This window comes from Tiliqua scincoides, chromosome 2, assembly GCF_035046505.1.
Source record: "Tiliqua scincoides isolate rTilSci1 chromosome 2, rTilSci1.hap2, whole genome shotgun sequence".
NCBI lineage: Eukaryota > Metazoa > Chordata > Lepidosauria > Squamata > Scincidae > Tiliqua > Tiliqua scincoides.
Window position 1 is genome coordinate 134,830,680 of NC_089822.1, and position 14,644 is coordinate 134,845,323.

Here is a 14,644-nt window from a genome sequence, read left to right on the forward strand (position 1 = left end):
TAAGCAGACTAGACTGGTATTAGGAAACGTGTCAGCCTCCCTGCGGTGCATCCCAGCCTGGCTGAGAGTGGCTGGTACAGGGGGTTGGGGAGGGTGGTGGGAGGGCTAACAGGGGTTCTTCAGGGCGGGGGAGGGTGGACCTATGAGCGGATTGGACCCAGGAGGGGGGTGGAACTGGCCTGGGCAACCTGGGCTGCATCCTAACCCCCCTGCTGGCTAGCCCATTGTTACACCAGGCTGCTTGGATCTGTGTCAGTGATTTTGCTGGTGCAGAGCCAAGTAGACGTTTAGGAGTGGCTGATGCATTACAAGGGGTAAATAAATCCCCTTACTCCAAGTTGTGTGGCAGCCACCTCCTGCCCTGCACTGGATACAGGCATGCCAGTTGGCCTGCCTATTCCAATGCAGGATAGGATTGGGCTACCCCTTTCTGAATGGAGCCCAGGCCCCCATAGACTGCCCTTGTATCTGTAGCCCTGGGTGAGGTTCAAAACAAGGACTTCTCCAAATTCTGGGAGAAGGGCATAGGAGGATTCAGTGTTTCAAGACTCCATCCACAGCATATGGAAAAGAAGGTATCAAGCTAAACGGTGTGTAATGGGGAAATACCCTGTGCCCTAGAATTCCTTCATTTAGTTTCTAGATCTGGGATGATATGGCTACTTGCAAGATATGGGAATTGGGATTGTATTATGCATGCAGCATTGCCCTGTGGAAAATGACTTAAGATCAATAAATGATTCTAATTCTGGTTTATGTATTCTGAGATGACCAACATGTTGAAATGCTGGTTCAAAGAGCCCCTTCACTTTGAACAGTTACTTTTATTCATAGCCTGTCTTTCTCCTCTTGAGCTGGCTTACAACAGAAACTCATAAGAACAATAACAAAAATAACATATCCATTTAAAAAAAAGCCATAAAGCCTAATCAAAAACCCACTCGAAAGGGCTTGTGAAACTTTTTGAAGGGAGTTTTTTGTACTTCCTATTTGAACCTAAAAGTCCCATGCCACAAGCAGGAGAAGTTCCCATGTAGATCCTCTTTGAGAGGAAGAAAGGACCCATCAATATCTGCAAATCTTCCCGATGATTAACACGTTCTGCCACTGACTGTCGCCCTTCTCTTCCCCAGAGCCACTGTGTTCTGAAATAAGTTGTGTTCTCTGAGATTAAAGACGGAATTTGTCATTAACTTTTACCTGAGCAAGAAAAACCAAAGGAAAGCAGGTGTGAATCAGAGCTACTGCACACATCGGAGCAGTAAGAATTTAGTTTCTTTGGAGCTGTTTGAAAACTGTAAATATGTTAAGGTGAAAACTGTAAATATGTTAAGGTGAAAAGATGAGTGGGTTGGACCTAGCTAAGGGCGAAGACAGAAAATCTTTGGAGCCAAATCACAGCGAGTTCTTCAGCCATTAGGAACGTAATCCCAACCAAGTGTTAGGCTGGCGCAAGTCCCTTGCACCAGACTAGGAGGGTGGCAAATGTGCCATAAAGCAAGTGGGGGCATCTGGGGGCAAGTGGGAGGGAATCAGGAGGCGGGGCTGAGATCTGGCTGTTATGCTGGATCCCAACTCCTTTTTCCGAGCAGCGTGGAGCTTCAAGCCGCTCCGCTCTCCTTGGACTTGTGCCACCTCTTCAGGCGGCACAAGTCTGAGGAGACCCATAGGGGCTGCAGTGGCTTACCCTCTTCCCCTTACCCCTGGCTGAGCCACTTTCACGCCCTATCTCACTCTGGATACAGCACAAGCCTCTTAGCTGGACTGTTCCAGCGCAAGATAGGATTGCGCTGTAGGTAAACTCAGCCTCCTCACAGTGTTCATAACAAGCACATATATACTATCAAGCAGAACACTTGTCCATCATGCTCCTTCACACATGCTTCAGACAAGACTGCTCACTTAAAAAACAAACACATATTTAATTGTACATTTATTCATTGATGTCTATGTACATTTATTATTCATTGATGCTTTCATTCATCATCTTTTAAAAAAAAATACAGTACACACCACCTGAAACATTTTTGAAATAGCTGCAGAATTGCTGTGTGGATGGGAGAGGTGGTGCTTTGGAGACATTACTTATGCTAGCCGGTTGATGCTACCCATTATACACTTTTGCTGCCTATATGCAAGACCTGTTTTTTTTCTCCAGTGCCAGAAGAAAGACATGTTTGTAAATGAATGTCATGAGGGCACCTCCAAACCAGTCCCACTGCTTTACAAATGTTTCCTCTGTTTTCACCCTTACAAGTAAAGGGTTGCAGGATCTGTATGGGCATCACAAGGGCTCATGGTGAAATAAAAGTGCAAGGGGAGGACCGCACAGTATGTTCTAATCTAATAGTGTCCTGATGCCTTTTAAAAAAGTCATCACTTTGCGAGGAGGAAATGTAGAGTTGAGAGGTGGAAGAGGCTGCTTCAGTCTCCACCTGTCATTTCTCTGCACCAGGTCACATTTATCGTAATTTCAAATACATGTTTGTGAGAGCACATGTGCATTTGCAACTCCATGAAGGAAGACAATTTGGGAAGTCTCAGATAGTGAAGGGTTGAGGCATTCTCCTCCCCTTTCCATTTTTCTGCTCTGGATCCTCTCTTCTGAGAGTGCACCAGGGTCTGTGATACACACTGGCATCCAGCATCACACCAAGTCACACCTGACCAAGAACCTCAAGAATGTCTGTTATCTGAAGACCGGACTACACATTAGGATAAATTTGGCCCTGAACATTTGTTTTTCTTTCCTCAAAAAATTAAAAAGTAGTCATGGAGCCGCAGGGAGGGGATTAGGCTCAGGACTGGCAAGCAGGGGGTGGGTTTTAACTCTTCTGTACTGCACCACTGTTCCAAGGAAAACTGTTCTTTGGAAGCTGCTATTAACTCGAGAAGCACAGCTTCCTTTAGCGTCAATCACTGGGGGAAGACCAGGATTTCACAGTGGGAGTTTGTTCTGTGCTGTGCATCCAACCATTATGACTTTTTGCGTTTGCTTTTGCCTTTCCCCTTCCCTTTCTTCTTCGGTTTGTCTCCTTCTTCTGCTTTCTTCTTCGCTTCCTTGATCTCCTTATATCGCCACTTGGGCAGCTCCAGCATGTTCTTGTCCTTTGTGTGTGGTGGCTTGTTGTCTTTGGGAGGTGACTGGGAGGGTGACTTGGTGAGTTCGATCTTGGGGACACCGCCAGGGAAGATGCTGTTGCGGCGAAGGCGCAACGGAATGGACAGGAGTTTCACAATGGTGCTGGGGGGTTGGTACGGCACCAGGACCCGGCTTGGTGTCAGGAGTTGGCCATTGCAGGAAGATTGGCTGGCCATGGATTTGGCGTCAGGGTCTGGGATGTATTCCTTGAGGATCTCCGGCACTGAGAATCTCTGCTTGCCCACTTCAGGTGGGCTGTCAGGACAGATAGTTTGGCAAGCAGTGGCCACAAATGGGCTGGCCAAGCAAGTGGTCATGCGCACCATGTGATCCATCACACCATCTGGGTCAGGGTCGTGTGGAAAATTGATAGTGAACATGCAACGGATCTTCTCTGAGAGGCGCTTGGACCTGGACGCGGCTAGTGCTTGGGCCACCAACTCAGGAAGAGCAGGCCACTGTGGCAAGTATGTGTTGCAGAATTGCTCAGCACATGGACGCTGTAGGAGAGTTCGGATCCTTACAATAGTTTCAAAGCGTCCCGTCAGGGCTGCCCACTCCCGGGCTGTCTTCCCTTTCACTGGGTCCACAGCTGTCAGATCAGCTCCTGGGGGAAATCACATTAGAAATTCAACTCTGACTGGCAAAAATGTGTGGTGCAAGATGGCACATGCAAGAAGTGCAGGTGGGGAATTAGGTGGGCGCAACGTCTAGTGGTTAGCAGCAGCCATCTCACCCTTACACTCACCTCCCAATCTCTCTCCTACTGGCTGGCTGAGAGTCTGAGGAATTGGTAGGTCTCACTGCCACTGACAAGAGGAAGCCCTATAGAGAGTGAGCACTTTGGAAAATCTTTCTCTCTGTTCTGAAAATCCAAAGGATACCTTCTTAAACAAAAGTCAAAACAAACAGTAGCCAGAATTTACCAGTCTGGAGTAATGTGGTCAACACACTTCCCTATGAACTGAGACCTGGCAGATAATCAAGAACAATAACAGGAGTGTATTAAAAGGACAGAATACATAAGGTTAAATTTTTTTTTTTTAAAATGGGGAGAGAATGCAGAGGATCAAAAACTGAGGCTAATCAAAAATGAAACAGAGCTGACCAAGATGGGTGGCTGGCCCAAAGCAGGCACAAGTTCTTGTACTCTTATGAGGAATGGATGAGCCATTTGTTAATGCATGGACATAGTACAGCATAACGTTTGTTAATGCATGGACAACAGCACAGTACATAGTACACCAGAGGCAACAACAACCCCAAGCAACCAGACCTAGTGTTACTGATGTCACAGGGCCATTTGAGTCAATGAATTAGGGCCACTTGGACACCCTGTTGCACCCCTTTAACCAAGTGAGCTTGGTGGGCACATGGCAGTCTTGGTGGGGCAATTGGCCAGAATCCTTTGTTTGAGGGAAATTCAGCTGAGAAAACACCCAATGTACTTAAGATTTGTCTAGGATGGTACGTGGCCCTTTTGTAATGATGCTGGATTCAAAAATCTTGCTAATGCAAGATAATATTTCAGCAGGTTTAGAACTGATCAGAAGCCTCTGGGGGTTGGCAGTGTCCGCAAAAAAGGGGGGGGGAGAATATGGAGATTTTAGCCACATCATGCGTTTCAAAATGAGTGACAGAATATAATGGGAGAACATAAATATCTGGGTTACAATCTGACAGCTATAAGTGTAGGAGAAGCTGGACACTGAACCCAGGCCATTGGGATGTGGAGGAAGTAGAAAAGGGGACGTTCTAAAGTTAGAAGCATTGTTATGAACGTTTTGATTGACTACTAGTGAACGGACGCTTTTTTTACAGCATGATTTGGGGCTGACTCTCACTGGACAAGGATGGCCCTAAGTGAGTGTCTAATTGATAGGTCAGCTTCATCACAGATAAAGATAGGCTTTAAAACAGGACATGTTTGTGATATCATGTGGGCCACCGTAACTTTGACTGGTGCCAGCTACCACATGCAGATGTGTTCTCGCCACAGAAATTAGCAGTGGCTGCAGAGGAATATAGTGTAGCCAATACAACCTTCCTCCTGTGTCCCCCAACACAAGATAATTTGCTATATCTAGTCTGTTTGCAAGATCCCTCTCATCACCCTGAGCCTCTTACTGGTGTTTGTCATGCAGCACCTGGGCTTCCAAACCCAAAGGAACTGGTGATGATGTCATGGTGATGGTGTTACTTTGAATAGGTAGAACATGTGAAATAGTACAGTGGAAGACAAACATTGACAACTATAGATCACATTTTGGAGGTAAAGAGAATGGAACTCAGTAAGATCTGATGTACGTGGCCATTTTGTGTGCAGATGACCACTTCCTTTTCCCAATTCACACTGCAGTGCGCCCATGGAAATTTGGCCATCTGATTTTATCCCCATGGGCACAACCTGTGCTTTAGCCGCAGTATTTGCCTGTGCTTGACCCACAGTATTAGCGATAGCAGATGTGCTTCCGACTAACATTTGGGACAATTTTGTGTCTGTGACCCTGTCTGAGCTGGAAGCAGTAGTTGTCTGAACTGGCCTAAGTCTAGAGAGGCAAAGTTGCGCTTGCTTTGCTATCCAATATTGGTTATTTTTTTCCAAACAGAAGCTTCCCCCTGCTATGTTTCAGGAAGTAGCAGCAAACCACCCTAATCTTAGAGGTACAATGACCTGTGGGGTATATGACTTCTTGAAGGCTATAGGTTTGGGCCTCGGATGGCTCATTCAGTTATAAATGGAAGCTGAATCCACTGGGTTGGAACAATCAGACTAGCACTTGTCTTAATCATCCCAGTCCACTGGGAAGGGAATAATGGAGTGGTTGTGGCTCCCGCCCTGTCATTTCACCCAAGTTTCACTGATGACTGAATACATAGGACATGTACACATGCTGGGAATGGTGACTGTGGGTTAGGAGCTGTTGTGCTTCATCACTGCCAGCAGATGGCAATAGACACAAATCAAAAGGACATGGAGGGCATTTGCAGATAGAATGATAACTCTCTTGAGTTATATCAAGAATGGAAGCCAGAATTTCTGGTTTCTGTCATTAACTTTGGAGCAGGCTGCTGGTGTACAGTGCCAGAACTTCAGCTCTGTCTCTGAATAACATACCTTATCAGGGGTTATGATTAATGAGAGCAATTCAGTCTTGATAAGAGAGGGGCGAAAGCTCCCCCCCCCACACACATTAATTATTTTGGGATTGTTCAAACTTAAGTCAGATTTGGATGAACTCTTGCCTCTTGCTTTGTTTTTGAACACATTCTGGCTTTGGGAGATCCAAGTGGATGCCTGTCATTCAATGGCTGTCTTGAGATGACTTCGGTCTGGAAAGACTGAGTATAAATCTGGTACATAAGCAAATAAACAAATGGAGTAGGTGCCCGATTGTATCGACTGCAGCTGCTAGGCCTGTATACACCCAGGTGTGGTTGCTGAAGTAACTGGATTCTCCACTGGCTAATGAGAAATCATATACCTGCCAAAAGCAAGGCTGAGACACAGTCGTTCCTCCCTTGCACAGCCGCTTTCATGAGTGCAGTCAGACCCCTCATGTCTCGCTTCTCGATCTCTAATGCGGGATAATAGTTCAGAAGATAATTCAGAATAGTGATATGTCCTTTGTGGCAAGAACAGAGGGGAAAAAAGGAAAGAGCATTAAGGAAAAATAAGAATTTTAAGAAATCTTAAGAAAATGTTAAAGAAATCTCTAGAATAGATATTTAGCATGCATTGAATACTACAGGGTCTGGTTTCACGTCAAAGCCAGGAGATGGTTTGCGCGCACCTTTTCTCAACATTGCACGCCTCAGGGAGTCCTGCGGAGGGCTGTGCAGGGCTCCTTGCACCTCCTGCTGCTTGCCCAAACCCGCAGAAAGTAAAAGCAGCCCCTTTTTGCCCCCCCTCAGCAATGTGATCCTGGAAATTGCAGCGCTGCCTTCGCCCCTCCCCCACAAAGACTTGTTTAGGGAACAAATCTCCCTAAAAGTTTGAGAACCACTCCACTAATGAAAAGAACACATACATCACTTCTATTGGGATCCAAATGCCAGGTAAGTAAATACCAACATACCATATGCAGTTATGTGTGTATTTATTTATCTAGCATTTGGATTTAGAGATCTCACTCATAATTGCTGCAAGCAGGGCAGGAAAGAGCTACTTCTCTCTTCTTGTTACCTATCCCAATATTCCCTTTTCCTAAAGGGAAACAGACCACATCTGTGTGGTCAGGAAATTACCGTACAGTGGAAGAAAAGACCAAAAGGCCCTGATGATTTCTTTGTTTTTAAATGAAAAGCAGGCTCAGGAGACTGTGATTCTGAGTAGAAGAGAGGTGGGAAGAATGGGAGAGCTGAACTCTTTTCCTACTAGATGTTTTTCAACTCAAAATTGTCCCGAAGTTGCTTCCCTCCTGTACTCTACATACATACCTTCTTCCACCTCTTGCACTGTGCCTAATGCTGCCCCTCCCTTACCTGGTGATGCACCAGGCCCTCCCCCTTGCACTTCTAGAAACCCTTGGTCCCAACACTTTCCTCTGTGTTGGAAAGTGGGTGAAGAGAAACTTTGTGCCAATCTGCTGCCTGAGACAACTATTTCAGTTGGCCGCATGGACGGGCCAGCCCTGGACGAGGGTAAAGATGCACCTGCAGCATTATGGAGGGAGGACTAGCCTGGGGGACAACTTTGAATGAAAAGGGGAGTGGGTAGGTTGATTGAGAAAAAAACTTTGGGATTTTGTTGCTAGGCAAAATGCATTTATTATGTTGTTTGCCATTCAGGTTTAGGAATCAGAGCTCCCTGACAAATGCATGATACAAATGTTTGTCACATGTATACAACACTTTTACCCCCACACATAATACATCTTAGGTGCACGTCTGGTAAACTGAAGTGTCTGACGGGATATCTTAGGACCCAATCCTATCCAAATTTCCACCACTGTTGCAGCTGCACTGCAGCCCAAAGGTAAGTGAATAAATGTTCCTATACAGTGCATGCCTCATTGGTACGGCTGCACTGGAAAATTGGATAGGATTGAGCCCCTAGACATTTCTAGATATTCAATGTGGAAAAAAGGTGCTGGGGGGGGGCATGATTGAGATGTACAAGATTATGCAGGGGATGGATAGAGGGTTGTTCTTTTCCTTCTCACACAACACCAGAACCAGAGGACATCCACTAAAATTGAGTGTTGGGAGAGCTGGAACAGACAAAAGAAACTATTGCTTTACCCAGCATATAATTAGTCTGTGAAACTTCTTGCCACAGGATGTTGTGATGGCATCTGGCCTGGATGCCTTTAAAAGGGAACTGGGCAGATTTCTGGAAGAGAGGTCCATCACAGGTTACAAGCTGTGATGTGTCTTGCAACCTCCTGGTTTTAGAAGTAGGCTACCTCAGAATGCCAGGTGCAAGGGAGTGGCAACAGGATGCAGGTCTCTTGCTGTCTTGAGTGCTCCCTTCGAGGCATCTGGTGGGCCACTGTGAGATACAGGAAGCTGGACTTCATGGGCCTTTGGCCTGATCCAGCAGGGCTCTTCTTAAGTTCTTATCCTTCACTAATGCATATTCAGATGCTTCAGCTCAAACCTCTTCTGTTTGACCAACAGCTTCTTTGCAACTAACTCGTATCACCCCTGAAATCTGAACTCTTTCAAATTGACATATAGGTCTCCATATGCATGTAGCCCCATGTACATGTATGCACACACTATTAGAGTGGGACATGTATAAGGAACACTAATGCTATTTTGCTAGTTGTGGGGGGGGGGCAAACAAAATTGGTGACTGATTTCAGGTGATTAGGCCTTCCAAATTAGTGGGCCTCCTACCTCTGCAAAACAAACAAAAACAAAACAACAAACAAACAAAAACCCCTCCTTGAGCAATCCCTGATAATGTCCAGTGGGCAAGTGGGGCTTGTTAATGGCAGAGCAAGCCATTTATTATTTTGATTGCTGTTTATAATATGTGGAGACCATAACATTATTGACAGGGGCAGGTTGTTCAGGCCCTTTTGAGCCTTGGTGTTTGTGACATTAGCAGGAATCTAAGCCATGATATTTCCCTTTTATTCAACTAATTTGAAGAATTGAAGGTGTAGGGCTTGCTTATTATAATATTCTGAACCACTGAGTTCCACCATTGCTGTCACAGAAGAATGCCTCTGTTTATTGCTTGTTTATTCTAGTTAGTCATCCCGCCAGAGTTCAAATCCTGGATATTCCTGCATTTTTTCACTTACAACTGGATGAAAGCTGCCTTTGTCTTACCTGCCTGAGCTGCTATCATGAGTGCTGTGTTTCCATCATTATCCTGATGATTGATATCAATGTAGGGGCATTTGCTGAGAAGAGTGACAATGTCTACGAAGCCTTTGTAACATGCCACCAAGAGGCCATTCTGCAGAGGAAACAGTAACAAGGTGTTAAGATTCAGCTAGCTGACAAGTGATACCCTCCCCAATACACTGGCTTTGTTTTGCCCTTCCACTTCTTCAGGTATCCCACTCCTACGGTTTTCAGCTTGTTAGCAGTCAGGACTAATATCAGTGTAAGGGTCATATCTCAGTGCTTTTTTGTCAACAAAATCAAAAGTGCATGGACACATAGCGATATCATGCAGCAGCAATTTCAGCCACTCCCACGGTATTTTTGGTAACTCCACCTACCCTTTGATCATGACAGTATGTTATGTTCATGTTCCCAGATCAGCCGTGCATAGGAATTGCCAGTTAACTCATAGTAATGGCCAGACAACCATGGTATCACAAGCCCAATTTACAACCCCTCCTGCACCTAAGACACAACCAGTCTGCTGTGAATTGCTCACAGAACTTCCGCCACCAGAGTTTCACATGGCCCCTGCTGGTCAGCAGGTTTGCATGTGGAACTCATAGGTCCCAGGATACCAAGACAGATGCTTGTTGAATGTATTTATGAACGTTATGGATTTACCCTTCATCAAAAAGATAGTGGGCAGTGAATCCTGGTGGGATGCCAATGTATCCTCAAAGCTCATATTTGTAACATTAAACACAACATCTCTGTTTTGGTGTCCATGTGAGCATTTTGCAAGAAGGGAGCCACATGGACAAGGGAGACTGGAAGTCACTACAGAAATAGAAGGTACTATAGCAAGCTCACAGGGAGGCAATATTGTGAAATGGCCAGTAGCAGAGTGGGAAAGAGTATTGGGAAACAGAGATTTGAGTCTCTAGGAGTCTCTAGGAGATGAAAACAGGGTCTTCAAAAAACAAAGACTACTTGTCAGCAAAAATAATTACAGATAGAAAATGAAAGGAGACAGCAGGATTAGAACCCAGGGTTCCTGATCCATAGAGGAACATGCTAACTAGACAGCCACAGGAGCAGACAAAAGGGTAGTCCAAGATGGAGTCATCATAATCTCCCAGGGGCCCAGTACCACGACATGCCTTCTTCCCTCTCTGTACTCTACTGTGTGAAACCTAATCTACTATGGATGTGTGGGGAAGGGAGATGGAGGTAGGAGGCCGTTGTCTGGGGTTCTCCACTAATTTCAGTACCAACATTTAGGGCACCGATTCTATATAGGGATAAAGCCATTACAGAGGGTGAAAAGAAGTCCCAAGAGAGCATTCCTCCTTAGCTATGCTCTGTTCCTGCTCCCCCATGCTCTGCCCACTTGTCTTCCTTGTGTTGTTAGCTTCCTCTCTCTTTAAGAGCCAGTTCAAAGGCTGCTACTAAAAATAGTTGACAAATAACAGTTCGGAAAGAACCACTTTAAAAGTCACATTTCCAATTGTTCTGTATAATTTCATTGACATTATAAAATGCTGCTGACAATTATTTCCAGAGAATTTTTGGAGTTATGTCGACAACATTCAGAATGACAGCAGTGTTTAAAAATACCATTCCTTGGTCCGTCTGTTTTGTTATTTCATTCTGATGTGGGCATGGGCGAGGGGACTTATATCACTTCTAAGTTAGCCAGTGATGTCACAGACACCTGCCAAGAAGCACCTGTGACCCTTGTGTACCCCCATGCCACAAGGCATGAGACCTAGCAATTGCAATGAAAGCAACAGTGGTGAGGAAATTAGAATTTTCCTCAAGCAATAAAATATTGCTGTTTGAATGATGGTAGAATGTCTTCTGACCCTCCAATAGGAATGCTTCTTTAAGGAACGAAATCTGGATCCTCCACAATCATTAAATAACAATTGTACATTTGAGTGCATGGGTTAGAATTGAGTTGTGCCAAATTATATTAATTTGGGAAGCATGGTAGGGCAATTTAAAGATGAAAAGTAGAGGAAGATGGGGCTGAACCCTTTGGAAGCAACGTTCAGAAGGTACTAGGAAAAAAATTTATTTGCAGAACCATTCCAATTTGCCTAAACATTAGAGCATAGTATGCTCGTCAGAGGCTACTAAACAAAATTTCAAAAAGGATCATTCAACAAAATGCCATGAAGTATTTAAAACATGAAAATTATCTGCAGTTGCCTCATTAAAAAAACTTGTGGTTGCTATAAATGAGGGATTGCTGCTGCCCTCATTTTGAATTCTTCTTGGAGCAGAATCTTTTCCTGCCTGCTGCTTTTTACTTCCATGCTTCCTGTCTTGGTGCCTACTGAGAAGCAAATCTGATATGACATGGGTGCCTTTTTCTCAAAGCAGTTGTGGGGCCTCCAAATGTAGACTGGCTCAATGGTACGAAGGAGGCCTAGCCCTCCCCCCCCCCCCCGGCATCATGGCCCTGAATTAAATTGCCCCCAGGGGCTGACATAAATTGGGGGATTACTGCAGGGACAAAGGTAATGCCCCTGGTGCTGCGGCCCAGATCCAAATGCCCCCCCGTATGCTTTTTGAAAAACAAAAAGTGCCAGTTTTTTGGACATCCATGCCTCACACCTAGTTTGCGCCCCTGAAAGAAAAAAAAAAACACCACAGAAGGATACATGCAAAAGGCAGGAGGTGGGTTCAACTAGAGCTGAGATGAATGAGTTTCCTTTGTTTGTGTTGAAATGGCATGCTCTGTGACGGAGAATATTTTGGCTGCCTTCTTAAGCAGCTGGGAGGGTGAGGAGGTGATGGCAAAGTGTGCAGGTGTTATTTTTTTCTTTTTCCTTCTTCCTTCATTGGTGCTGGAGGAAGAGGTGGGCTGCCTCTGAGAGATCAGGAAGAGAACTGGAGAACCAAATGAATTGGCTTGATGGGTGGCAGACCAGAGGGAGTAGTGGGCAGATGCAGGATGTAGGCGCCCCTTATCAATTTGCTATTCCCCCCCCACCTCACCGCTTGACACTAGTGATTCATTTGGCCTCATTGTTAAGCTGGCTGTGTTCCTGTGTGTTGTCTGGTCCTGTGTGATGTCAGGAAAACTCCCAGACTTTGGGAGCAAGGCAGAAACGTGCATTCCTTGAGCTTGTTCGGGGACTAAGCTAAAGATTTAGCACAGCTATTGCTGTTGATTCAAAATAGCCCTACCACCAGCCCTATGGTCTCCAGTCACATGGCAGAAGGAGAATTCATACAGATGAGGAAACCAAACTTTAGTTCTGTCAGTAAAAGCACTTCCTTGAGCTTGGTGGCCAGACAAGATCAGGAGCCTTAAAAACTAGCTTTTAAAGGTCTCTGTGTAGGGGTCGAAATGGGAAATGTGTGTGGGGGTAGGCGTGTTTGTCTCTGTGTTTGTTAGGAGTGAACTGACAAGTTGGAGGTGGTTAGACATATGAAGCATTACCATTACTGCTCTTCCTTGTTAATTTGTGTCTGTGCATCAGTAAAAGAAAACCCTGTTTGACTCTAAAGACACTATTTTATGTGTTACATTTGCATATTTCCTTCAAATGAAAAGCAGACAACATTTGAGAGAGTGTGGCAAGCAACAAAAAATGGAGGTAATTTTCAAGAATAAAAGTTTTGGCATTTGGCATTCTGCAGCCTCTTCCTGCCAGCGATGTTTCTGCTTTAAACTGCCTCAGCTCCTCCCTCCACTTCATATGAAATGCACGTCTGGTCATGTGTAAGAAATTCCCTTAGTAGTGGATTATGTAATTTTTACCTAGAGAATGTTTAGGGGGTGGCCATTTGTCTAGTCATAGCTCAGTGGTAGAACGTGTACTTAGAATATTCCAGATTCCATCCCTGGCATCTATAGGTAGGGATGGAAAAACACCCCTTTGAAGAGCTGCAGTCTGTCAGTTTTGACATTATGGTTCTGAGCTAGATGGATCAACCGGCTAACTAAACAGAGGACAGCAGTCTAGGAAGATCCCATGAAAGCCTCCTCATGAAATCCAAAATTTCCTAGAACTTGCACCACCTTCAAGGTGAATTAGATCTAGGCATGTGGCAAAGTATCTATCCGATTGTGCCATCATGTAACCAGATCAATAACCAGCACCTGACAAGGTGAACAATGTTTTTAATGCTTTTTGCTGTAGGACGAAAATGATCTAGTCACATAATAAAGCAATTGGAAAGGGCCACTTTACTGTTCAGGCACTGTAGGGTATGTTGAACTCACTGAATGTCTGGAACAGTTTACAGCCATACATCAGACATAACTGTCGGATAAAGACAACAATGCTTGAACTAGAACTGCCAGTAGCATGTAACTCTGTCTTAACTAATGGCTATATCCCACATGTGCCATAGCCAAGATCATTCCATCACTAGTTCTCATGTACTGCGTTGGAACAGAGGTTGAGGCTCCAATTACCCGTCCATTGACATCCAGTTCCATGACTTCCTCCCTGGTCACCCTGCCATCAAGTTTCGCCTGCAGCAGATTGGCATCATTCCTGAGACAGCACTGGTAGAAGGTGAGTATTGTGCCAGCCTCAAGGTCAGGTGCAGCAGGCTCATAGATAGGGTAGACAGAGTCATCAGAGAGGAGGCTGCTTGTATCTGAATACTCTTTCTCGTCCCCACTCTCTTCATCCTCTTCATCCTCCTCATACTGTAGGTCTGGGTCCGACTCATCTAAGGTGGGTGATGTGTTGGTGTCTCGCTCGCTTTTGCTGCTGGCATCGGTCATCCAGCCCACTCACAGCAAGCAGTTGTTTTGGCAGTCCATGGTTGTTTCAGTGGCAATGACCTTTTCTTGTCGGCTCTGTAGCTGTCTTCAGTTATGCACAGGGGAGCTAGAAGGCAAAGAAGAAAATTTGCCATCCACCATTGATACTGTTCCCCCCTCCACGCACAGAAAACAGGCTCCTTACCAAAAGATGATTGCCTTTGGAACATTTTGTGGGTGTGGGAAATCAATGAATAATCACTTAATGGTTCTGAGACCAGACAATGCAGCAATCACTATCCTGTAAAGCAGTGGTTTTCAAGGTTCTACCAGGGGACCCTGGGGTTCCTGAGAGTTGTTTGGACATTCTCAGTGAGAAGTTTGGTAATAGAGGGCAAGCTTTTTCAGACCTGTTGGTTTTGCCTACGCCATTCACAGGTGCACAAGAGCACAGGACGTTTCAGGGTGCGCTTTCAGTGTCA

The 14,644-nt window shown here is 45.2% G+C and overlaps 1 protein-coding gene across 1 annotated transcript; it reads right to left on the bottom strand.

Annotated features, from left to right (window-relative positions):
* Nucleotides 1–2,976: 2,976 nt before the first annotated feature.
* Nucleotides 2,977–14,183, bottom strand: ANKRD33 (ankyrin repeat domain 33). Its single transcript, XM_066612837.1, has 4 exons — nt 13,866–14,183; nt 9,428–9,557; nt 6,628–6,768; nt 2,977–3,749 (listed from the first exon to the last, which is right to left on the bottom strand). The coding sequence occupies exons 1-4, from the start codon at nt 14,181–14,183 to the stop codon at nt 2,977–2,979; spliced, it is 1,362 nt and encodes a 453-aa protein (XP_066468934.1).
* Between the last annotated feature and the right edge of the window lie 461 nt (nt 14,184–14,644).